Source organism: Cololabis saira, chromosome 17 (assembly GCF_033807715.1).
Source record: "Cololabis saira isolate AMF1-May2022 chromosome 17, fColSai1.1, whole genome shotgun sequence".
NCBI lineage: Eukaryota > Metazoa > Chordata > Actinopteri > Beloniformes > Belonidae > Cololabis > Cololabis saira.
Window position 1 is genome coordinate 16,371,657 of NC_084603.1, and position 24,759 is coordinate 16,396,415.

General features: G+C 39.9%; 1 protein-coding gene across 1 annotated transcript in view; it reads left to right on the top strand.

Annotated features, from left to right (window-relative positions):
• Positions 1 to 2,301: 2,301 nt before the first annotated feature.
• The window catches only part of LOC133463714 (inositol polyphosphate-5-phosphatase A-like), a 181,947-nt gene continuing 159,489 nt past the window's right edge, over positions 2,302 to 24,759 (top strand). The window contains exons 1-2 of the mRNA XM_061745407.1: positions 2,302 to 2,399; positions 4,963 to 5,050. Coding sequence (XP_061601391.1) covers positions 2,374 to 2,399; positions 4,963 to 5,050 — 114 coding nt within the window. The 5' untranslated portion in view covers positions 2,302 to 2,373. The remainder of the gene's footprint in view (positions 2,400 to 4,962; positions 5,051 to 24,759) is intronic.

The following is a 24,759-nucleotide window of genomic DNA, read 5'->3' on the forward strand; positions in this document are numbered from 1 at the left end:
AAACAAATATGACTGGAGCCGCAAAAAATAAAAAGTCTTGTATGTATAAGCCTTAGAATGAAGGCAAATGGCGAAAGTCGAAATGACGAGAAAAAAGTCAGAATTTCGTGAAAGAAGTCGAAATGTCGAGAAAAAGTCAAAATTTCGAGATTAAAAAGGAAAGGAAAAAGGAAGAAAAAAGAGAAAAAATGAAAAAAAAGAAAAAAGGAAAAAAAGAAAAAATAGAAGTAAAAAGGAAAAAAGAAAAAAAATGAAAAAAAGAAGAAAAAAAAGAGGAAAAAAAGAAAAAAAGGAAAAAATGAAAAAAAGAAGAAAAAAAAGGTCAAACATTTTTTTAAAAGCTCCAGGGAGCATGCGGCTCTAGAGCTGCGGGTTGCCGACCCCTGTACTAGAGGGTATAACAGATTTTCCTCCCCTAGAATCCTATACCTCCTTGTTTAATGAATTGATTAAACGCTTCCAGATTTCCTCGTACATCCAGAGTTTGTTTTTTAGGAGACAAACCTTTAATTTGGGGCAGATTTGAACCAGGTGGAGTGCAGAAAGGTGAATCTGCTGAGAACATGCTCCTGAGCTCCTGCCCCTGGAAACATGTTGTTATTCCCTCCCGGTGGACGGTGCATGTGGAAGGTAATAACTTAGCTTTATTAGGCTTTCTGAGAGCGCAGGCCTCTCCGCCTGCAGCGCAGTCTGTCTGTTATGTTATTTAGATAAATGGGAACCTCCTCAGAATTGAGCCGGTGCCAAGACTCGGGTCACGGAGGAGGAGAGGATGAGAGGATGAGAGGACGAGAGGACACACCTCCACATCAGACACATCAAACACAGCAGCAGCTGACATCCTTTGTGAGGTGGAGGGAACGGTGGGGGAACGGTGCGGCAGGACGGCGCTCTGCTGCCGCGGCAGGCTTTTCTCCCTGCCGACAGCTGTCGCTGTCCGGGGGTTTGTTAGGTTTGTTAGGGAGAGACAGAACCGGCAGGGCCGGGTTGTCATGTCCACATGCAGGACAACACCGGGACGTAGAGGCGTAGAACACAGTTCAACACAAGGTAATTCAAAGTGCTTTACATCAACATTAAAAGCAGCAAGACACCTTGTGACAACCTTGTGTTGAATTGTGCTGTACAAATAAACTTGCCTTGCCTAAAATGGTCCTGGACAATTCTGACTAAAATAAGACTAAAATGCTCAGAATTTTAGTTGACTGAAACTTGACACGACTAAAAGGAGAATGAACGTGACTAAAACTAATAAAAACTAAAATGATAGCTTGACCTAAAGACTAGACTAAAACTGAAACAGGCTGACAGAAACAACACTAGTCACGTGACTCTTTCACACGCTGAGGTGTTAGTGAGGTGCTCAGAGTGGCCGACTTCACATGTAAATCAATATCAGAGAGGAGTTTACAGCTCATGATCCCCGCAGGTTCCGGGTCCCTGGACTACGTGCAGTACTGGAGTTGAGGGGGGATGAGGGGGGATGGCATCCCCCCCTGAAATAAAAACGGTCCAAATCATCCCCCTGTAAAACTGCCATCCCTCCTTTCCATCCTTTATGTCATTTCATCAATGAATGTGGTTTTACTGCTATTTCAATATTTAGAGTCATCACCAGAAAAATAACACCAGAAAAATAACTTATTTGACAATTTTCACCTGTTTCAAGTACATTTTCACTGGAAATAAGTAGGAAAATCTGCCAGTGGGACAAGATTTATCTTCTTATTACAAGCAAAAAAATCTTGTTCCACTGGCAGATTTTTCTACTTATTTTAAGTGAAAATATACTTGAAACAGGTGAAAATTGTTGTGTTTTCCAGTGATGAGTCTTGTTTTAAGTGTAATGACATTTTCTTGACTAAAAATTAGACATTTTAACTAGAAATAAGTATGAGTTTATGTGAGAATATGAGTTTTTGCAGTGTATTCTTGTTTTGGAGTCTCTTCTCTGTTTTGGAGAACGTTGATAAGGATCCAGATGTTTTCCTGGACGGGTGCAGTTGTTGTTGGGTGTAACGGGTGCAGCGTGAGCATCTGCTGCTGTTCTGCACACACATCTGTACAGAATCGCTGGCACGTCGCTGGTATCAGATGAAACGGAAGAGGTGTTGTGTTTGAGGACGAGCTCACTAAGTGGCCGCTGCCACATTAGCCAAGGTGCTCAGTCCTGTGTAAATACACTTAAGTAGTACACTTTGAGAAGCCCAGATGTCAAACTTAAACCCGCTTCTGACACTGAGTATTATTGTGTTTGCCCTCCCTTTACCGGTGTTTCCTCTCCTCTCCTCCTCACAGACGGTCCAGTCCCACAAGCCTCACTTTCTGGCGGTGCACTGTCAAGAAGTGGGCGGGAAGAACTACGAGGCGTCCATGTCACACGTGGATTGTTTTGTCAAGTAAGTACCGTGCTGTTATTGTGAGCAATTATTGTGATTTTGGCCCAGTTTTGAGTTTTGGCTCCCACCTGATAACTGGAGGAAGAGTTAGGTCTGAAATTGAGCAGACTGCTCCCCCTGCTGGACACAGCGCAGTCCTACATCAGTGTTGAGTTGAGTTTGATTTTATTTCGATCAGCAATCATTGAAAAATGTCCATCCAACAAAACAAGAAAGGGAACATAAGTCTGACCGAAAGGGTTAGGGCTGAAGTTAACGAGCTTATAGATGCCCTAACCTTTATACCATCAAATCATATATAGCAGGGGTCACCAACCTTCTTAAAACTGAGAGCTACTTCAAGGGTACTGAGCAAAGCAAAGGGCTACCACTTTGATAAAACACTGCTGAAATAACAAAGTTACACAGTTTACCTTTAATTTAACATTATTATAAATGAAGACACTAATCGTTAATGATTCATCAAAAATAATTATTCAGAATGATTAAACAAGGTAGGAAACATACATTTCAACATGCAATATTTAATTTCTTATATACCTTTCCAAAAGTTTCATTTTCAAATGATCACTTCCACAACAATTTGCAGGAAATCTTTTTCAATTTTCACAAGCCACTAACAGTTTTTATCAAATCATGAACTCTGAAGCATGTTTGTACAAATGATCAATCATGTAAGATTTAACAAAAATTGCCTCCTTTTAAAATAAATCTTGTGATATTTACTGAAATGTCTCTCCACGTTGTGCGCCTGATTTATGGTTCCGCGTAAAATGGACGCACAGCCTACGGCGTAGGGTACGCGGCGCTGCGTACCCTACGCCGTAGGTTCTGCGTTGGTGTAACGCGGAACCTGAAATCAGCCTTTAGCCGTCGCCACAGTCGCATCGCAAATGAGAGACACACAGTTTTCTTTCACGTTAGTAAAAAAGAACTCTCCCTCCCATTCACTGTGAAAATGATACGTTTTTTTCCTTTTTCCTGCCATGTTTTTGTCGGTAGAAACCGCTTCCGTCTCCTCATCTTTGCTTTGCAGCGCTCACGAGCTCGTCTCAGCAAAGACTGACCTGACTTTTTCATGATTTATATATATATATATATATATATATATATATATATATATATATATATATATATATATATATATATATATATATATATATACACATATATATATATTTATTTATTTACGTTTTTGTGTATTCGTTTTTGAGTTTACATCACTGTGAATGTAATTTAAAAAGAATAGCAACACAATTAAATACAATTTTAGACAGAGCTAGTTCGGGATTAGTGCCATTTTTAGAACTGGCCTGTGGGCGACTGATGCGGTCGCTGTGGGCACCGGGTTGGTGTGACCCCTGATATATAGCATACGTATATACAGTACGCACACATACACATTGATACATGCCTGCATCTACACCCATATACAGTGCACATACTCATATACACATAGATTTTCCCACGTACACACATACCTACCACCTATACATATAAATACACATACACAACTAATACCAAACATAATACCAGACATTCAGTTCAATTTCCCCCTAAATCGTGATTATATCCCATCATGTCTATACATATCCAGAGTATTGTTTTTAAATTCTTTTTTGAATTGCAAAATATTTTTAATTTCTTTGATGTTGTCAGGTAACTTAACTTTTGTTAAGTTTTTTAACTTCTCCCTGCTCCATTTCGAGCATGCAAAAAAAAAAGAAAAAAAAAAGCCAGTTTTTTTTTCTTTTTTTTTTTTTTTTCATGTTCGAAATAAAGTTTTTCATTCATTCATTCAACTTATTCCACAGCTTCACCCCATGGACAGATACACATGCTTTTCAGAGTAGTCTGTACAATCGGTTGTTTTATAATTCCATCCCCCTCTTAGCTCAAATCCTCCTTCTCTATTGCTAAACATTTTTTGTATATTGCCAGGAAGTAAATTATTTCGTGCTTATAGAAAATTTGAATGGTTTTAAACTCAACCAAATCCCAGAATTTCAATGCCTGTGATTTTAAAAACAGAGCATTTGTGTGTTCATGATATCCTTCATTATTAACTATTCTTATTGCTCTCTTTTGCATGTTGTATATTGTCTGTATGTTGCTTCTGTAGGTGTTCCTCCATAATTCAACACAATAAGTCAGATATGTTAAAAACAGTGTACAGTACAGTGTTTGCAGTGATTTGTTGTTCAGAATGTGCCTTATTTTACATAGAATCCCCACCGTGTGTGTTAACTTGGGCCTGATATATATGATATGTGGTTTCCAGCTAAAGTTGTGGTCGATTTGTACTCCTAAAAATGTGTTCTTGTATACTCTTTCAAGTTTAACACTTTCAATCATCAATTCAAAAGGAATATTCAGATGTTTATTGCTTTTGTCAAAGACCATACATTTGTTTTTTGTGATGTTTAAAATCTTATTTGCATCAAATCACAACTTTAAGCTTCACTAATTCTGTATCCTCTGTACATTAACTCTTTTGGAGCCGGGTGTTTGGGGATTGGTTTTGGTTTGGTTGAAGGTAAATCCTGACTGTTGTTTCCCCCAGAGAGCTGATGTCCAGCGATTGCATGAAGGAGTACAGCAGGGCCCGCGTCTACCTCGATGAGAACTACAAGTCCCAGGAGCATTTCACGGTAAGCTCTCACCACCGCCCATGTATTTGTATTTATTTGTGTTTTTTTTTATGTGGTGCCCTGTGTCTTCTGTCATTTTACGATCCCCAAACCAGAGCCAACCGGGGCCCAAAACTCTCACCCGCTGAGTTTTTTTATTTTTTATTTATTTAACCGGGTAAATCAGTTGAGAACAGTTTCTCATTTACAACGACGACCTGGACAAGAGGCAGCACGAAGAGTCAAGCACATACAATCAACGCTTCCATGTTTCTATTGATCTATTGTATCTATTGTCTCTTTGCTTTGTTCTGCTCTTTTACTTATTTTTTCTTTTTCTATACTAATTTTTATGTACTATTCCATCAACCTGCCCAACCAGGGACTACAGGTGGAAAATAGCTGCTGCTACAACCTGAGCCCGAGCACTTACAGTGCTAGGGCCTTATTGTATCTGTAGGATTTTTTTTCCTTTTCTCATTTTTCTTCAGACGAAATGAGGGCCTTTTTTCCCCCTAAACGTGCCCCAAAAGTCACCAAATTTTGCACCAAGCCAGGCCTGGCGATAAATGTGATATTTAATGGTTTGCATTAATGGGCGTGGCAAAATGGCTCAACAGCGCCCCCTAGAAAACTTTGTGCCTCCAGCCCCACAATACGGTTTGACGTACATGCACGAAAATAGGTACACACCTGTATCATGGCACAACTTAAAGAAAAGTCTCTTGGAGTCATGGCCGAAACCGAACAGGAAGTCGGCCATTTGAATTAATCGTGTAATTTTGGCGCAATTTACGCCATTTCTTCGGCCGTTAATACGGCCCGAACCGTAACGTGCACCCAGGTGTGTTATACATCAAAATGTGCGTCTTCATCCTGCGACACCAAGCCTTACTTTTCTCTTTCAAAAGCGTTACCGTGGCGACGATAGACGCCAAAAACTGCGATTCCCCTTCATCTGATTGGTCCATATTTGATAGTTCCTACTTTCTGCCATAACTTTTGAACGGTTTGACATAAAGACTCATGGGTGGTGTCATAGGACTCGTTTTTGAGTCCTTGACCTTCATTGGTGAAAATTGCACACGTGAGGGCCCGCTCATCACTGCTTGCAGGTTTAATTATTATTGTGTTAGATGATGTCAAGTTTATTGAGAAGAGTTTTGGAGGCAGACCTATATACTATATCACCGTAATCTAGAATTGGGAGGATTGTCCTTTTAACCAGAGCGTGCTTTGCAGCGTGGGTGGAAGATGCTGAACTCTTGCGTGTTAGCAGGGATTGCCTTTGAGCAAGGTGTTTGGTTTCGGACGGTGTGTGTGAATCAGAGGGAAAGAATTGCTCAGTTTGAAACATTTTGCAAATGTTTTTCTTTCAAGCCACAGTTTGCACCTTTCTGCCAAGTCGGGACACAAGTAAGAAATAACACTATTGGTGAGAGATTTAAGACGTAGAATTGTCAAATTGGTTTGATTCACCGCACGAATCGGCACAGATTACTTTTGTAATACTGTATTTGACCCGGTCTTTGTACGTTTTGACCGTACACACTGCAAAAACTCAAAATCTTAACAAGAATGTTTGTTTTATTTCTAGTTAAAATGTCTCGTTTTTAGTCAAAAAAATCTCATTACACTAAAAACAAGATTCATCACTGGAAAATCAACAATTTTCACCTGTTTCAAGTAGATTTTCACTTAAAATAAGTAGAAAAATCTGCTAGTGGAACAAGATGTTTTTGCTTGTAATGAGAAGATAAATCTTGTTCCATTGGCAGATTTTTCTACTTATTTCAAGTGAAAATTTACTTGAAACAGGTGAAAATGGTCAAATTTATTTTTCTGGTAATGACCCTTTTTCATCATAGAGGAATAAAAACCAGACTAAAATGTAGATTACAAAATAAAAACTCTGCTAAAATGTGTCTTCATCTTTGTTGACCAAAACGAGATGAAATGTTGTAAGAGATTTGCAAATTTTTCTACTTATTTCAAGTGAAAATTTACTTGAAACAGTTGAAAATTGTCAAATAAGTTGTTTTTCTAGTAATGACTCTTGTTTTAAGTGTAATGAGATTTTTTGACTGAAAATGAGACATTTTAACTAGAAATAAGACAAATATTCCTGGTAAGATTTTGAGTTTTACCACTTTTCTTATCATTTTATTTATTATTTACTATTTAATTGTGTATTGCCGCTTTTAATGTCGATGTAAAGCACTTTGAATTACCTTGTGTTGAATTGTGCTATACAGATAAACTTGCCTTGCCAAAAGCTCTGAGATGGATGATTTGGAAAGATGCACAAACTTCTGTCTGCTGATATTTTACACTGATATACATAAACATAAATGGTCTGTTCTGTGTCGCTCTTTTAAAAGCCCCGCTATGCAGATTAGAAGTTGTGACTTATATCAGGTTTTCTAGGGCTGATATTTAGAAATCAGAGCTGGCAATTGCTGGTTTATGATACAGATTTTTACATTAAGTATATGGGGCTTAGCAGGATAAGAACTTAAGCCCGACTGTTTTGGCCCAGGAACTTAAGCCATTCTTAATCCCTGATCCCAAAGTTGCTGGAGCTCACTGAGGTCCAGCGACGGGACAACGGGAGCTGTTTTAACAGCAAAGGGAAGCCTGTACGTGCACCTGCCACATATCCTGCTATAAAAGGTGGATATTTAGATAAATGACCAAATATCTGAGTATATTAACGCAGAGGCAGCTCCACTTTTGGCCTGTGTGGGTGTAGTATCCACAGACGGCCACATGGGGGCAGTAGAGCTTCGTAAAAAAGTTATTAAATGTTTTCTGGTTGTTTGTTTAGTCATCAGTTTCATTCCTGCAGCAAAATAGTAGTTTTACAGTAGTAGTAGTAGTAGTAGTAGTAGTAGTAGTAGTAGTAGTAGTAGTAAAAAAAACAATCTCTAGAAGAGTGAAAACAAAAGGAAACCAAAGACCAATCATTAGAATGTTTGAATGGTTAGATACTGAGGAATGTCTTTGCCCGGCTCCAACATTTTTATTGGTCAGATGAAAGAAAATAATGTGAAATTACCAGAAATTAAAATGTTTTTGCATTATTTTAGACCAGGAGTCGGCAACCCAAAATGTTTTAGAGCCATATTGGACCAAAAACACAAAAAACAAATATGTCTGAAGCCGCAAAAAATGAAAAGTCTTGTATGTATAAGCCTTAGAATGAAGGCAAACACATGTTGCATATGAGTTATAACTGGGGGAAGTATTATGCATTTCGAGAAAAGTCAAAATTTCGACCAAAAAGTCGAAATGTCGAGAAAAAAAGGTCAAAATTCCGAGTAAAAAGTCAAAATCTCGAGAAAGAAGTCAAAATCTCGAGAAAAAAGTTGAAATGTTGAGAAAAAGTCAAAATTCCGAGCAAAAAGTCAAAATTTCGAGCAAAAAGTCGATACATCGAGATTAAAAAGGAAAGTAAAAAGGAAGAAAAAAGGAAAAAAAAAAAGAAAAAAAAGGTCAAACATTTTTGAAAAAGCTCCAGGAGCCACTAGGGGGCGCTAGAGAGCCGCATGCGGCTCTTGAGCCGCGGGTTGCCGATCCCTGGTTTAGACAGAACTAGGCTCTCAGAAACGTTTCTTCATCTGTAGAGATGTTTCTCCGTGCCTCCTGTGGGAGCAAACGCTTGGCCCTCACGCTCGGCCCTGCTCCTCTGTTTTTAACTGGGCTCTCATTACAAGGAAACATGTGTTTAGATGCACTTTCCTCCGCGGTGCTCCATCACAGACCGCAGGTGTCAGGTAATCGTCTCCCCGCTCCCGGGGATTAGACGGCCGGAGCACGGCCCGGCCCGGCGTGCACGGACGTCTTCCATATACAAAGGTGTCTTCAGTAGTCACATTCATTACTCAGGTAGAAGTATAGATACTAGAGTTTAAAATACTCCTGTAGAAGTTGAAGTATCAACTCAAGTTTTTACTCAAGTAAAAGTATAAAAGTACTAGTTTCAAAACTACTTAAAGTGTAAAAGTAATGTAAGAGGGGGGAAAAGCCATTAAGGACAAAAGCCATTGAAAATGAATGTATCTTAGTATAATGCAAATATATTAAAGCAACCATATATGTGTACTATTGAGCATTAACATGTGTTTTCAGAGAGCAGGGAGATATGATTGACTAGTTGCATATAAGTATTGTAATGGTGCAAAAAGTCAAACTCAGAGGCGGTGTTATCATTTATCCTAACCTTTATTGGAATGTACATCCAGGTTTAGTTGCAGGAATCTGAGGGAACGGATGTAAGAACAAAACTGGACAAGAACATCTGAAACTACCACAACCAAATTCACTCTATCCGATGAGCAATTTCACTGGATAGTTTTTTTTCTTCCCTTCCAACTCTCCTTCCTTCCTTCCTTCCTTCCTTCCTTCCTCCTTCCTTCCTTCATTCCTTCCTTCCTTCCTTCCTTCCTTCCTTCCTTCCTTCCTTCCTTCCTTTCCTTCCTTCTTCCTTCCTTCCTTCTTCCTTCCTTCCTTCTTCCTCATTCCTTCCTTCCTTTCCTTGTCTTCTTCTTCCTCCTTCCTGTCCCTCCTCCTTCCTTCCTTCCTTCCTTCCCTTCCTTCCTTCCTTCCTTCCTTCCTTATTTCTTTCCTTCTTTTCATTCTTCCTTCTTCCTTACATCGTTCTTTCTCCCTTCCTCCTTCTTCTTCCTTTTCATTCTCCTTCCTTCCTCCTTCCTTCCTTCCTTCCTTCCTTCATTCCTTCCTTCCTTCCTTCCTTCCTTCTTTCTTTGTTCTCTCCCTTCCTTCCTTCCATCTTTTCTCCTTCCTTCTTTCCATCCTTCTTTTCTTCCTTCTTCCTTCCTTCCTTCCTTCCTTCCTTCCTTCTACTTCCTTCCTTCCTTCCTTCCTTCCTTCTTTTCTCCCTTCCTCTTTCTCCTTCTTCTTTCCTTCTTTTCATTCTTCTTCTTCTTTTCTCCCTTCCTGCTTTCTTTCCTTGTTTTTTAATCCATCCTTCCTTCCTTCCTTCCTTCCTTCCTTCCTTCCTTCCTTCTTTTCTCCCCTTCCTTCCTTCTTCTTCTCTTCTTTTAATTCTTCCTTCCTTCCTTCATTCTTCCCTTCCTCTTTTCTCCCTTCCTTCCTTCTTTCCTTTTTTTTTCCCTTCCTTCTTTTCTCCTTCTTTCCTTCTTCTTTCTCTTTAATCCTTCCTTTCCTTCCTTCCTTCTTCCTTCCTTCTTCCTTCCTTCCTTCTTTCCTCCTTCCTTCCTTCTTTTCTTATCCTTCTTTTATTCTTCCTTCCTTCCTTCCTTCTTCCCTTCCTCTTTTCTCCCTTCCTTCCTTCTTCCTTTTTTTTTTCCTTCCTTCTTTTCTCCCTTCCTTCCTTCTTTCTTTCCTCTTTTCATTCTTCTTCCTTCTTTTCTCCCTTTCCTTCTTTCTTTCCTTGTTTTTTTAATCCTTCTCCTTCCTTCCTTCCTTCCTTCCTTCCTTCCTTCCTTCTTTTCTCACTTCCTTCCTTCTTTCTTTCCTTCTTTTAATTCTTCCTTCCCTTCTTTTAATTCTTCCTTCCTTCCTTCCTTCTTCCCTTCCTCTTTTCTCCCTTCCTTCTTTCCTTTTTTTTCCCTTCCTTCTTTTCTCCCTTCTTTCCTTCTTTCTTTCCTTCTTTTCATTCTTCCTTCCTTCCTTTTATTCTTAAAATGCCGAAATTAAATAGAGTAACAAGGCTGTTTTTAAAATGTAAGGAGTAAAAATTACAGATAATTGCAAGGAAAATGTAAGGAGTAAAAGTAAAAAGTCGTCTGAAAAATAATTACTCCAGTGAAGTATAGATAACCAAAATTTATACTTAAGTAAGGTAACTAAGTATTTGTACTTCGTTCCTTGACACCTCTGTCCATACATGGAGTTTTGCGGCCGGTGATCACTGAGTTGTGTCTGTCCTGAACTCCCCCGACTGTTTTCAGCGTCTTCACCACGCTACGCCGCGCAGACGCAAACGCTCATAAATCACCGCAGCCGCTCAGTCACATTTGCTCTTTTCAAAAAAGAATATTCCAAACACTGGCCTTTTCGCAAATATAATTATCTGCCATCTCACATAAGCGCCGCTAATATCTGTTTACGTCGGGGTGTTTTTCTATAGATTAACCTTTTTAGGTGTATTTTCATTTCCGATAAACAAAAACTCTCTAATCTCTGCGAATCAGTGGCCGGGAACGGAAACACGGGCCGAGCTGGAGATGATGTGGATATTGAAATGCTGGCGTTCTCACACCGGGCTTGCTATTTAGCTTTGATGACATCAGCCGTGTTTGTCTTTTCAATCGTTGATTTTTCTCCCCCCCCACATGCTCCGGGGACGGTTGTCTGTTGTCTGCCCTCCCGTCACATCTCAGATAATCTACGTAGGAACACTTCCAGGGTTCATAGATTCTACACTTTTTTCCGGTTCTTCCTCGTGTACGAAGGGTCTCTGAACGTGGACGGGGCACGGATGGAGATGTGTGCGAGTGTGGAAGATAAACGTGCTCGTGAAGTGTCATAACGCCACTGCTGATTTATGTTCTCTTTTGCACCAGAAAGGGCTTTTTGTGCCGTTAATTTCACTCACATTTATGATTAAAAAAAGCAAGAAAAACCATCTGGCAGACAGACAGATTTATCATTACTAAACCTTACTGGGATTTGAGATTAGACTTTTAAGAATGTCCTTTCAATAAGGCGACGTCTTTGTTAAATAAGTTGGAGAATTAGATAAAATTATCTTCACCTTTAAAAAAAAAAACCGGTATGTTTGGATGCTGATGTTGGATGTTGGATGCTGGTGTTGGATGTTGGATGCTGGTGTTGGATGCTGATGTTGGATGTTGATGCTGATGTTGGATGTTGGATGCTGGTGTTGGATGTTGATGCTGATGTTGGATGCTGGATGTTGGATGCTGATGTTGGATGCTGATGCTGGATGTTGATGCTGGATGTTGGATGCTGATGTTGGATGCTGATGTTGGATGTTGATGCTGATGTTGATGCTGATGTTGGATGCTGGATGCTGATGTTGGATGCTGATGTTGGATGCTGATGTTGGATGCTGATGCTGGATGTTGATGCTGGATGTCGGATGCTGATGTTTGATGCTGATGTTGGATGTTGATGCTGATGTTGATGCTGATGTTGGATGCTGATGCTGGATGTTGATGCTGGATGTCGGATGCTGATGTTTGATGCTGATGTTGGATGTTGATGCTGATGTTGGATGCTGATGTTGGATGCTGGATGCTGATGTTGGATGCTGATCTTGGATGCTGATGCTGATGTTGGATGCTGATGTTGGATATTTGAATGTTGGATGCTGATGTTGGATGCTGATGCTGGATGCTGATGTTGGATGCTGATGTTGGATGCTGATGCTGGATGTTGATGCTGGATGTTGGATGCTGATGTTTGATGCTGATGTTGGATGTTGATGCTGATGTTGGATGCTGATGCTGATGTTGATGCTGATGTTGGATGCTGGATGCTGATGTTGGATGCTGATGTTGGATGCTGATGCTGATGTTGGATGCTGATGTTGGATATTTGAATGTTGGATGCTGATGTTGGATGCTGATGTTGGATGCTGATGCTGGATGCTGATGTTGGATGCTGGATGCTGATGTTGAATGCTGATGTTGGATGTTGGATGCTGATGCTGGATGTTGGATGCTGATGTTGGATGCTGATGTTGGATGTTGGATGCTGATGCTGGATGTTGGATGCTGATGTTGGATGCTGATGTTGGATGCTGATGTTGGATATTTGAATGTTGGATGCTGATGTTTGATGCTGATGTTGGATGTTGGATGCTGATGTTGGATGTTGGATGCTGATGTTGGATGCTGATGTTTGATGTTGGATGTTGGATGCTGATGTTTGATGTTGGATGCTGATGTTGGATGTTGGATGCTGATGTTGGATGCTGATGTTTGATGTTGGATGCTGATGTTTGATGTTGGATGCTGATGTTGGATGCTGGATGTTTGATGTTGGATGCTGATGTTTGATGTTGGATGCTGATGTTGGATGCTGATGTTTGATGTTGGATGCTGATGTTGGATGCTGATGTTGGATGCTGATGTTGGATGTTGGATGCTGATGTTGGATGTTGGATATCTGGATGTTGGATGCTGATGTTGGATGTTGGATGCTGATGTTGGATGTTTGATGCTGGATGCTGATGTTTGATGCTGGATGCTGATGTTGGATGCTGATGTTTGATGTTGGATGTTTGATGTTGGATGCTGATGTTTGATGCTGATGTTGGATGCTGATGTTGGATGCTGATGTTGGATGCTGATGTTTGATGCTGATGTTGGATGCTGATGTTGGATGCTGGATGTTTGATGTTGGATGTTGGATGCTGATGTTGGATGCTGATGTTGGATGTTGGATGCTGATGTTGGATGCTGATGTTTGATGTTGGATGCTGATGTTGGATGCTGATGTTGGATGTTTGATGCTGGATGCTGATGTTGGATGCTGATGTTTGATGTTGGATGTTTGATGTTGGATGCTGATGTTGGATGCTGATGTTTGATGCTGGATGCTGATGTTGGATGCTGATGTTTGATGTTGGATGTTTGATGTTGGATGCTGATGTTGGATGCTGATGTTGGATGCTGATGTTTGATGCTGATGTTGGATGCTGATGTTGGATGCTGGATGTTTGATGTTTGATGTTGGATGCTGATGTTGGATGCTGATGTTGGATGCTGATGTTGGATGCTGATGTTGGATGCTGGATGCTTGTTGTTGGATGCTGGATGTTGGATGCTGCTGTTGGATGCTGCTGTTGGATGCTGATGTTGGATGCTGGATGCTGATGTTGGATGCTGATGTTGGATGCTGATGCTGGATGCTGATGTTGGATGCTGATGTTGGATGCTGATGTTGGATGCTGGATGCTGATGTTGGATGCTGATGTTGGATGCTGATGCTGGATGCTGATGTTGGATGCTGATGTTGGATGCTGATGTTGGATGCTGATGTTGGATGTTGGATGCTGATGCTGGATGTTGGATGCTGATGTTGGATGCTGGATGCTGATGTTGGATGCTGATGTTGGATGTTGGATATCTGGATGTTGGATGCTGATGTTGGATGCTGGATGCTGATGTTGGATGCTGATGTTGGATGCTGATGTTGGATGCTGATGTTGGATGCTGATACTGGATGTCTGGATGTTGGATGCTGATGCTGATGTTGGATGCTGGATGCTGATGTTGGATGCTGATGTTGGATGTTGGATATCTGGATGTTGGATGCTGATGTTGGATGCTGGATGCTGATGTTGGATGCTGATGTTGGATGCTGATGTTGGATGCTGATGTTGGATGCTGATACTGGATGTCTGGATGTTGGATGCTGATGCTGATGTTGGATGCTGGATGCTGATGTTGGATGCTGATGTTGGATGTTGGATATCTGGATGTTGGATGCTGATGTTGGATGCTGGATGCTGATGTTGGATGCTGATGTTGGATGCTGATACTGGATGTCTTGATGTTGGATGCTGATGTTGGATGCTGATGTTGGATGCTGATGTTGGATGCTGATGTTGGATGCAGCAGCTCCTCTTCTCCCCGGAGGATCTTCCCGTCAGGGGAAGATCTTGACTGACACTCGCCCCCCTCCCCTCTCCCCCCTCTCTCCCCTCTCCCCTCCTCCCGCCCCCGCCCCGTTAAGGTTATACAGCAGGTAAAATGTCAATTAGGAAAACCCGCCCTGATGACTCGAGTCCCCGTCCGCTTGTTCTGATCAATATTCATGGCAGGCTGGACCCGGCGTCCCGCCGCGCCGCACGGCCCGCGCCGCAGCGCCGTGGCGGCTCACGCCGGCGCTCCGGGGGGCTTTAACGGAAGATTAAAGCCTCGTGTCCGAGGTCTGCAGGACGGGAAGAGAACGCTGACGGAGGATAAATCAGGCTCTGCTCCTCCTTTTATCCACCACCGTGTGCATGCACGTCGCAGTACAGGCGTATGACCCTCGGACCTCACCTGGCCTGTAAAGGCCGGTCAGTTCGGAGGTTTTAGTCGGTCCTCTCAGCTACAGTAACTGTGATCTGTTTATATATTTCTTTATTTGAGTGTTTGTGCGGAGAGATGGAGCTGAGCAGCTGCCGTGGTTGGTTCTCCAGCTAAATCCCTAAAAGCCTCCTGGTCTCTAAACTACAGGAACATTTAAACACGAGTTCACGTTGCAAACATCACGATTTGTGAAGTAGAATCAACGCAATTTCCTCTTGCTGTAAATAAATATACAGTAAATGACACCATTTTTGCTTCACAGTACAAAACCAAACGACTTCTATTTAGCATTTTACTGCACAGTTTAAGTAGCTTTTACTTTAATTTATTTCCTCTCTTAGGTTATAATTTATCGGAAGTTTGAAATGAAACAGTGAAGATACACAAATATGGCTGATATATTTCCTCTTCCCTTGATTTTACCTGAATCCCTTTTGAATCTTCGTGGTCTTGTATGTGATTTTGGCCTGAAGTAGAAATACAAATAATTAACTTGTAGACGATGTTAGATACAGATATATTATTTATTAGAACATGTGTAGAGGTCTCCAAACATTAAATATTAACGCACGTGCGAGTTGAAGAAATGCTGCCTTAAAAGACACGTTTCTCTTGATCCTCAGCAAAAATACCAGCGTTCCTCCAGCGGTGGCAGCCAGTACGACAAGCCACTTTAATATTTAACAGCTAGACCGGATATGTGTTGCAGATATCCGCAATTCAATTCTTCCTAGTCAAAGAGAGCATTTAAGATATCTACAATTACATTCTTCCTATCCACAATTGTCATTTCAGATATCCACAACGTCATTCTGCCTATAGGACAAATGACGTCCCTTTTGCCATTCATGTATATGTGGTTTCTAATTACAGATACCTACAATTCAGTTGCAGATATCCGCAATGTGAATTACGGATATCTGCAACTAAATTACGACTAGCTGTAATTCCAGTTTCAGATATCTACAATTTAATTCTGACTAGTCATAATTCCAGGTCAAGATATCTTTAATTCCCCTCAATTCAAGATATCATCGTCCTTTTTAGATATCTTAAATTAAGTTTTGACCTGTCAGAATGAAGTTATAGATATCATGAATGACAATTCAGACTAGTCACAATGTAATTACGACTAGTCAAAATGCACAATGACCGCTGTATTAAAAGACAAAACAGATCAAAAAGGACACTTCTCTCTGCACTTTTGCCCTCAGGTAGAAGTTACAGAGCAATAAAAACAAGAACAACCAAATTCAGAGACAGTTTCTATCCTACAACTGTAACAAAACTCAATCTACTCAAAAACAAACTATAACTGATATGAGGGATTGTTTGCATGTGTGGGTGTAATCAGTTGGTTTATTTTGTGTCGTGTGTAAATGTTTTGTATGCTATGGTATTTAGCTGTTTGTTTTTTAGCACTTTTAATTTCATTATTATATAACAATGACTAATAAAGATCTAATCTAAATCTAAACTATTTCTGTGCTGCAGCCAGTGCAGCATGGTGTGAAACTGAGTGGAAACAAAGGTGGAAAATACATATATGTTCTGATATACAACCATGAATACAAACATTTTGTTTGGGTATAAACAGACATGGGAATAAATTCACAAATTAAAAAAAAAAAAATGTAATAAATTTGACACTGCTTTATTTATGAATTAAACTTTGATCAGCAAAAAAAGCCCGACTTTTTAAGAAATCAAAACCTAATCCTTCCAATATCCTCATCACATCAAGTCAGTTCAGTAGAGGGATGCTAACAATGGATGCAAAGTTTTGCAACAGCTGCACATTATAACAAGAGATATCTCAAACTGGAATTATGACATTATAGATATCTTGAATTACAATTCTGACTAGTCACAATGTAATTAGTCAAAATTACGTTATAGATATCTGCAGTGTTAATTCCGGATAGTCAAACTTAGCCATTAAATGTTAAAGCGGCTTGCCATACGGCCAGAACACGTCATCCCTGTATATTAAAAAAAAACATATAAAAATATATAATATAAGCTTCATCTTACATCTTCCTGCTCTGCTTTTTGATGATGAATCAAACCCGAGTTGTATAAAAATATTTTCTACTTTCCCGAGGAAAGTGGGGTCAGAGGACGGGTCAGCGCGAGGAGCTGGTGGAGGTTAACTAGCAGCAGCAGCTGCTCCTCCTCCTCCTCCTCCTCCTCCTCCTCCCGGCGCGGCGTTTAAGGCGGCTGCACCAGACACATAAACAGGTTAAGATATTGCAAACTAAATGTCTTATTTCAATATGGTGAGAAGCGGCGCGGCGGCTGAGGCCACTTGAATGGAGTAAATGTCAGCTCTGTAATATCGCCGGGGCATAACTCTCCGTCGCCATTACTCAAACGCTCGTAGCAGACATAAGTGCACACACCAACACACACACACCAACACACACACGCGGAAAAATCAAACAAACACACACACACATACGGGGTGCACGCACGTGGAAAAACACTCTCATACTCTGGACACGTGTAGAAGGACAATCGATGAATCTGCCATCAGACGTGAGTTATGAGGCGGCGAAGGCGGGCATTCCCTCTGTGTAAATATTTAGACTTAAAATGTAGATATAATTAATGGTTTGTGTAAAGAGGTGAAGGAATTGATGCCTTTATGACAAGGAGTCACATCTGGGCCTTTGACCTCATGGATCATCGGCCGTGGCGAGCACAAGGCTCATCATAAACAGCTCCGGTGAGGAGTGTGTGCAGGTTCAGGTGTGTGTGTGTTCAGGTGTGTGTGTGTGTGTGTGTGTGGGTGGGGCAGGGTGTCTCCGGCCCGGGATAATGATGCTGCCGCTGCGCCGCGCGGGTCGGGCCCGGCCTCCGTCCGTCCGTCCGTCATGATGTGCGGCCCCTTCAACCGCCGAGGGGGCCGAGTGAAGGTGAGCCTGTCATATCGATCTTTTTAGGGCTAAAATATGAGCCACTTTACTCTGCTCCCCGGCGCAGTGATGTGAAAAATAATAACTCGGACCCAAATTAAAAATATTGATCGCTCAGGAGGTGTTGAGAGCAAATAAACACCCTCCTGAAAGATTTTCATCCCCCCCTTTTCCCTGTTGTTCCCCTCCTCCCTCCCGCTTGTCCCGGCCCGCCCAGGAGGAAGGTCCTGAGCTGTAAAAAAAACACCAGTCCACCCTGTCGCCTGCTGATCTTCCTCCTCATCTACCTCACTTTTACTGCTCCTCATTATTCCTCCACACAAATCAACAAAGCAGCAGCTTTTTCTCCCCGACGGTGATTGATCGGACTTTGACTCTGTAATCTGGCATTAGCTCAGCTCAATTCAGGTGCCACCCCCTTCCTTTCCCCTAGGGCTGGGCGATATGGACCAAAAGTCATATCTCGATATTTTCTAGCTGAATGGTGATACTCGATATATATCGATATTTTTTCTGTGCCATAATTGGGGTTTCCCCTAAAGCATTATAGCATAGCATCTCTGTTAGCTTCATTTTTTTCTGAGGCAAACCCTTAAAAAAACAGTCCGTTTTAATACAAAGCCTCGTGCCAAATGTCACACAGGTACCTTTATTAACAGAGGTCTGCACAATATCAAAATGTATAAAACAAATGAAATAAAGATAAACGGCCTGCATATATAGAATAAAAATGCTTCTTTTTTTTTTTTTTTTTTCCTTTTTTTTTTCCTGGAAAAAAAATAAATAAAAATGCTTCTTGAATAAAATAAAACAAATATCCCTTTCCTGCATAACAATTAAATTAAAATACACTGTGCAATTAATACAATGTAGACAGTAACAGGCAGACTTTTCCACTGAGGTTGACAGTTGTGCAAATAAAACATTTGTGCAAATCTCAAATAAAACATTCAAGTCAATTTGTCACAAATAAGCTATATCAAAATAATAATACAAAAAATAAATTAATCGATATAAACAATATTGTCTCGTACCATATCGCGTTTGAAAATATGTCGATATATATTAAAATCTCAATATATCGCCCAGCCCTACTTTCCCCCTCAAACAAGTCATAATTTTCTGCTTTAGCTTGACTTTTTTATCCCATCCCGTCCGTTACGGACGGTCTGACACGGGGGGCCATCAAACGGGTGGGAAAACAATTGCCACAAGGTTAATTTTATTGCCTGCTCGGAGCATCCGGAGAGCGGCGGAAAGGTGTCCTCTGCCCGGGTCCTGATGGATGGCTGCGCAGAGCGGGAGGGAATGAAAACGAGGCGGCGGCGGGGGGGGGGGGCGGCCACACAGTCCTGCTGCTCCCACCTGAAATTGAAATTTTCCCTGACATGCTCAGAATTGGAGCTCTGATATATAAGAGAGGAGATGTTCCATTTAGTTTGATGATGAAAGCCGTCATGTGTCCCACTCAATTGCATTTTACGACACCCGCCGTCCCCTCGTACGTCTGCAGAAGGTTAATATCCGCACACCCTAAATGCCGGATGTCAGACTGCTCCGAGTCTACCGGGAAAATAAACTACTTAGTGTGTCTAAACGCCGTTGTGTCTAAATGCTTTGGCCGTCCCCGGCATGCGGCTCTATTGATTTGTCCGCAAGGACGTTTTTTTTTTTTGTTGTGTTTTTTGGGGGAGCCGAGACGGGATGAATAGATATTTGATGCAGCGTGGAGGAGTTTGTGCATCTCAGTGCTTCGTCAGGGAGGATGAGAGCCAGGCGTTGGGGAGGATCACATGCCGCCTGTTGACATCAGTGAGAGCCGGCGGGGCCCGAGCTGGCGATATCTCCTCTTCCCCACTTGAGCCTTTTCCTCTCGCTGAAAGCTTAACGTCTGTCTGCTGGCGGCAGGCCCTCACTCTCTCTGTGTGTGTGTGTGTGTGTGTGTGTGTGTGTGTGTGTGTGTGTGTGTGTGTGTGTGTGTGTGTGTGTGTGTGTGTGTGTGTGTGTGTGTGTGTGTGTGTGTGTGTGTGTGTGTGTGTGTGTGTGTGTGTGTGTGTGTGTGTGTGTGCTACACAGAGGTGTGTAGTAACGAGTTACATTTACTCCGTTACAATTACTTGAGTAAGTTTTGTGAAATGTTGTACTTTTAGGAGTAGTTTTGAATCACTATACTTTTTACTTTTACTTGAGTAGATTTGTGAAGAAGAAACTGTTCCTCTTACTCCGCTACATTAGGCTACGTTGAGCTGTTACTTTTCTTTTATCCCTTTTATCCGCGTACGCGTCAATCTCATGACATCACTGGGTGATTCTTTGGGAAAAATGTTTGTTTTTGCATGTTTTGTCACATTTACACAGACTCAAACACACACAGAGTTTCTATGAGTTCATGTTTGTTCTTGTTCTGCCTGGTTAAAAAAGAAAAGTACAAAGGCTTGAAATTTTGTGCTACTTGTGCTTAATTTATTTTTTTATTCTATTATTTTATTTATTTTATTATTTTGAATTTACTCTAAGCTTATTTTAATTTAAGCTATATTTTATTTTCTATTAATTTTAATTTTATTATTTTATTGATTTAATTTGCCTGAAGATGATTATTTTGTACTTTTGTCTCTTTTGAATGGTTGTGTTAAAAAAATTAATCAGACGTTACTCAACAGTTACTCAGTACTTGAGTACTTTTTACTTTTACTCAAGTAATTATTTGGATGCCTACTTTTTACTTCTACTTGAGTCATATTATTCTGAAGTAAAAGTACTTTTACTTGAGTACAATTGTTGGCTCCTCTACCCACCTCTGGTACTACATACAGGACTGTCTCAGAAAAGTAGAATATATTGGCTTACAGCTTAAGAAAACTCAAATATCCTATCTCAAAAAATTTGAATATTCTGGGAATCTTAATCTTAAACTGTAAGCCATAATCAGCAATATTAAAATAATAAAAGGCTTGGAATATTTCAGTTGATTTTTAATGAATCCAGAATGTATGACATTTTTGTTGTTTTTTTAATTACATTACAGAAAATAAAGAACTTAATCACAATATTCTAATTTTCTGAGACAGTCCTGTATATGTATTTTGAGCAGTCCTGATGCAGGGCTACCTCCAGGCAGCCACGTATCGATCCCCCCCTTCCCTCGGCCAGCAGCCATCGTTGCCTCATTTGCATGGCCCATCTGACCCCGGCAGTCACTGGCCATTATATCCCCATTAGCTAATCTCTCATCTTTGATTTCCATAATCCTCTGTCTACTGAGAGCCCCTCCCAGCTCTCTCACGGCCGCCCACTCCAGGCAGAGGAGACCCCCACCCACCCCTCCACCCGCCTCCTTCACGTTTTTAAATGCATCATACTCACAAGTAAAGCATGCATATGTATAATCAGCATAATCGCTGCAACAATGCTGTACTTCTGACTGCTGTTCCTGTTAACAGCAGGAGGAGTGTTCAGATCTGCTCAAAGCAAACATATGTCCCTTTTTTCAGGACTTTAAACCATTTCTATCCCACGTTTTGGCCAAAATATCCCAAAGACAGCTTTTCTTTAATGTTGTTTCTTTTGGAAAAGCTGGTTTTAGGGGGTGGAGTCAGCTGCTTTAGGGGTTGACTTGAAAAACTGTTTCGATGGATTCACACTAGGGATGGGCGGTATGGACTAAAAAATGTCACGATAATTTCTGTCATTTATCCCGATAACGATAAAAATTACGATAAAAAAAATACCAATTCAACTCCACCTTTGTAACTATAAATCTATCACCACATTCAGTCTTTGGAGCCAAATCACTGCTCTAAAAGATACTAAATACTACTAAATGTCATCAATGGGAATTTATCTTTCTTTCTTTCTTTCTTTCTTTCTTTCTTTCTTTCTTTCTTTCTTTCTTTCTTTCTTTCTTTCTTTCTTTCTTTCTTTCTTTCTTTCTTTCTTTCTTTCTTTCTTTCTTTCTTTCTTTCTTTCTTTCTTTCTTTCTTTCTTTCAAGCTCATATACCTTCCTTCCTTCCTTCCTTCCTTCCAAGCTCATATACCTTCCTTCCTTCCTTCCAAGCTCATATACCTTCCTTCCTTCCTTCCTTCCAAGCTCATATACCTTCCTTCCTTCCTTCCTTCCTTCCTTCCTTCCTTCCTTCCTTCCTTCTTCCTTCCTTCCTTCCTTCCTTCCTTCCTTCCTTCCTTCCTTCCTTCCTTCCTTCCTTCCTTCCTTCCTTCACGCACATGTACGTTGTGCGTGGATTTAACACAGAACCATAAATCAGCTTTACACAAAAACGTCATCAACGTGAATTTATCGTTTTTACCGTGGTGAATTTTTTTGACGGTTTATCGTGAACGGTAAAATATCGCCCATTCCTAATTCACACTACCCCTACCCTCATTGGAGGACTTGCACAATGACCGCTGTATTAAAAAGACAAAACAGATCACTCTCTGTTTGCATTGTTGCCCTCAGGTAGACGGTACAGATAAAATAAAAACAACTACAACCCGATTTAGAGACAGTTTTTATCCTACGGCTGTAACAAAACTCAATCTACTCAAAAACAAACTAACTGATATGAGGGATTGTTTGCATGTGTAGGCTATTTTTATTTATTTATTGGTTTTAATCAGTTGTTTTATTTTGTGTTGTGTGTAATTGTTTTGTTTGCTATGGTATTTATTCAATTTAATTCAATTTTATTTATATACCTATTACGACCGAAGTTGTCTCTAGGATCTTTCCAGAGACCCGAGCAATTATTATAATAATAAACATACCATAAATAATGTTATTTAATATATTAAATTAATATTTATCTGTGTTTTTTTTTAGCACTGACTGATGACACTCTTAATAAAGATCTGATCTAAATCTGAACTATTTCTGTGCTGCAGCCAGTGCAGCATGGTATGAAACAAAGGTGGAGAATATATATATATATATATATATATATATATATATATATATATATATATATATATATATATATATATATATATATATATATATATATATATATATATATTATATATATTCTGATATTTAACCATGAATACAAACATTTTGTTTGGGTTCAGAACAAACATGAGAATAGATTCACAAATTGCAAAAAAATATGTAATAAATTTTGACTTTGCTTTATTTATGAATTCAACTTTGTTCAGCAAAAAAAAAGCACGACTTGTTTTGTATGCTATGGTATTTATCTGTTTGTTTTTTTAGCACTTTTAATCTCATTATTATATAACAATGACTAATAAAGATCTAATCTAAATCTAAACTATTTCTGTGCTGCAGCCAGTGCAGCGTGGTGTTAAACTGGGTGTAAAAAAGGTGGAAAAGACATATATGTTCTGATATTTAACCATGAATACAAACATTTTGTTTGGGTATAAACAGACATGGGAATAAATTCACAAATAAAAAAAATATGTAATAAATTTGAGACTGTTTTATTTACGAATTCAACTTTGTTCAGCAAAAAAAAAGCATGACTTTTTAAGAAATCTGACCTAATCCTTCTAATATTCTCATCAAGCCAGTTCACTAGAGGGATTCTAACAATGGGTGCAAAGTTTTGCAACAGCTGCACATTTTAACAAGAGATCTCTGTACATAAACATTGTACAGCTGGCCAGAGCCAGAGCTTCCTCCTCTTTGCCCCGGCACGGTAAAATAAGATTAGAAATACTTCTAACGATACTAATCCAATGACATGCACAGATATAGTTAGCCCAGCCGTCAGAATTAGGAAAATACGAGTTCTTTGACATATATATGAAAAGAAAAACTGTCACGAATACCAAAGGATAACTGCGCCTACGCAAAAATTGAGTTGTTCAAATGAATAAATGTTCATGGTTTATTTAGATTCATAACCGAGAAACACGACATCACCATCAAACACACTTGTTGTCAGTTTTGAACTTTAACATCAAGTCCAGCCTCATATTTTCGTTATATATCGTTATTGAGTTTTTTCCAGCCCTAGTTTACACTAAGGTTATTCTGATAAAAAATGTATTTATAAATAATAAATCCACTTTCAACAAAGGTACCAGTAGGAATGTGGTTCTATAAGAAAAACTTAATTTACTTACTTTTACCCTTTTTTTAATCAAAGTTTCACATTCTTATGGATGGTATTTACTAGGGATGGGCGGTATGGACTAAAAAAATTATCACAATAATTTCTGGCATTTATCCCGAAAACGATAAAATGACGATTAAAAAAAAACAAACAATTCAACTCCACTTTTGTAACTATAAATCTATCACCACATTCAGTCTTTGGAGCCAAATCACTGCTCTAAAGATACTAAATGCTACTAAACTACACCAATGGAATTTTTCTTTCTTTCTTTCTTTCTTTCTTTCTTTCTTTCTTCTTTCTTTCTTTCTTCTGTCTTTCTTTCTTTCTTCTTTCTTTCTTTCTTTCTTTCTTTCTTCTTTCTTTCTTTCTTTCTTCTTTCTTTTCTTTCTTTCTTTCTTTCTTTCTTTCTTTCTTCTTCTTTCTTCCACCTTCCTTCCTTTTCTCCTTTCCTTCCTTCCTTCTTCCTTCCTTCTTCCTTCCTTCCTTCCTTTCCTTCCTTCCTTCCTTCCTTCCTTCCTTCCTTCCTTCCTTCCTTCCTTCCTTCCTTTTTTCCTTCCTTCCTTCCTTCCTTCCTTCCTTCCTTCCTTCCTTCCTTCCTTCCTTCCTTCCTTCCTTCCTTCCTTCCTTCATTCCTTCCTTCCTTCCTTTCTTCCTTCCTCCTTCCTTCCTTCCTTCCTTCCTTCCTTCCTTCTGC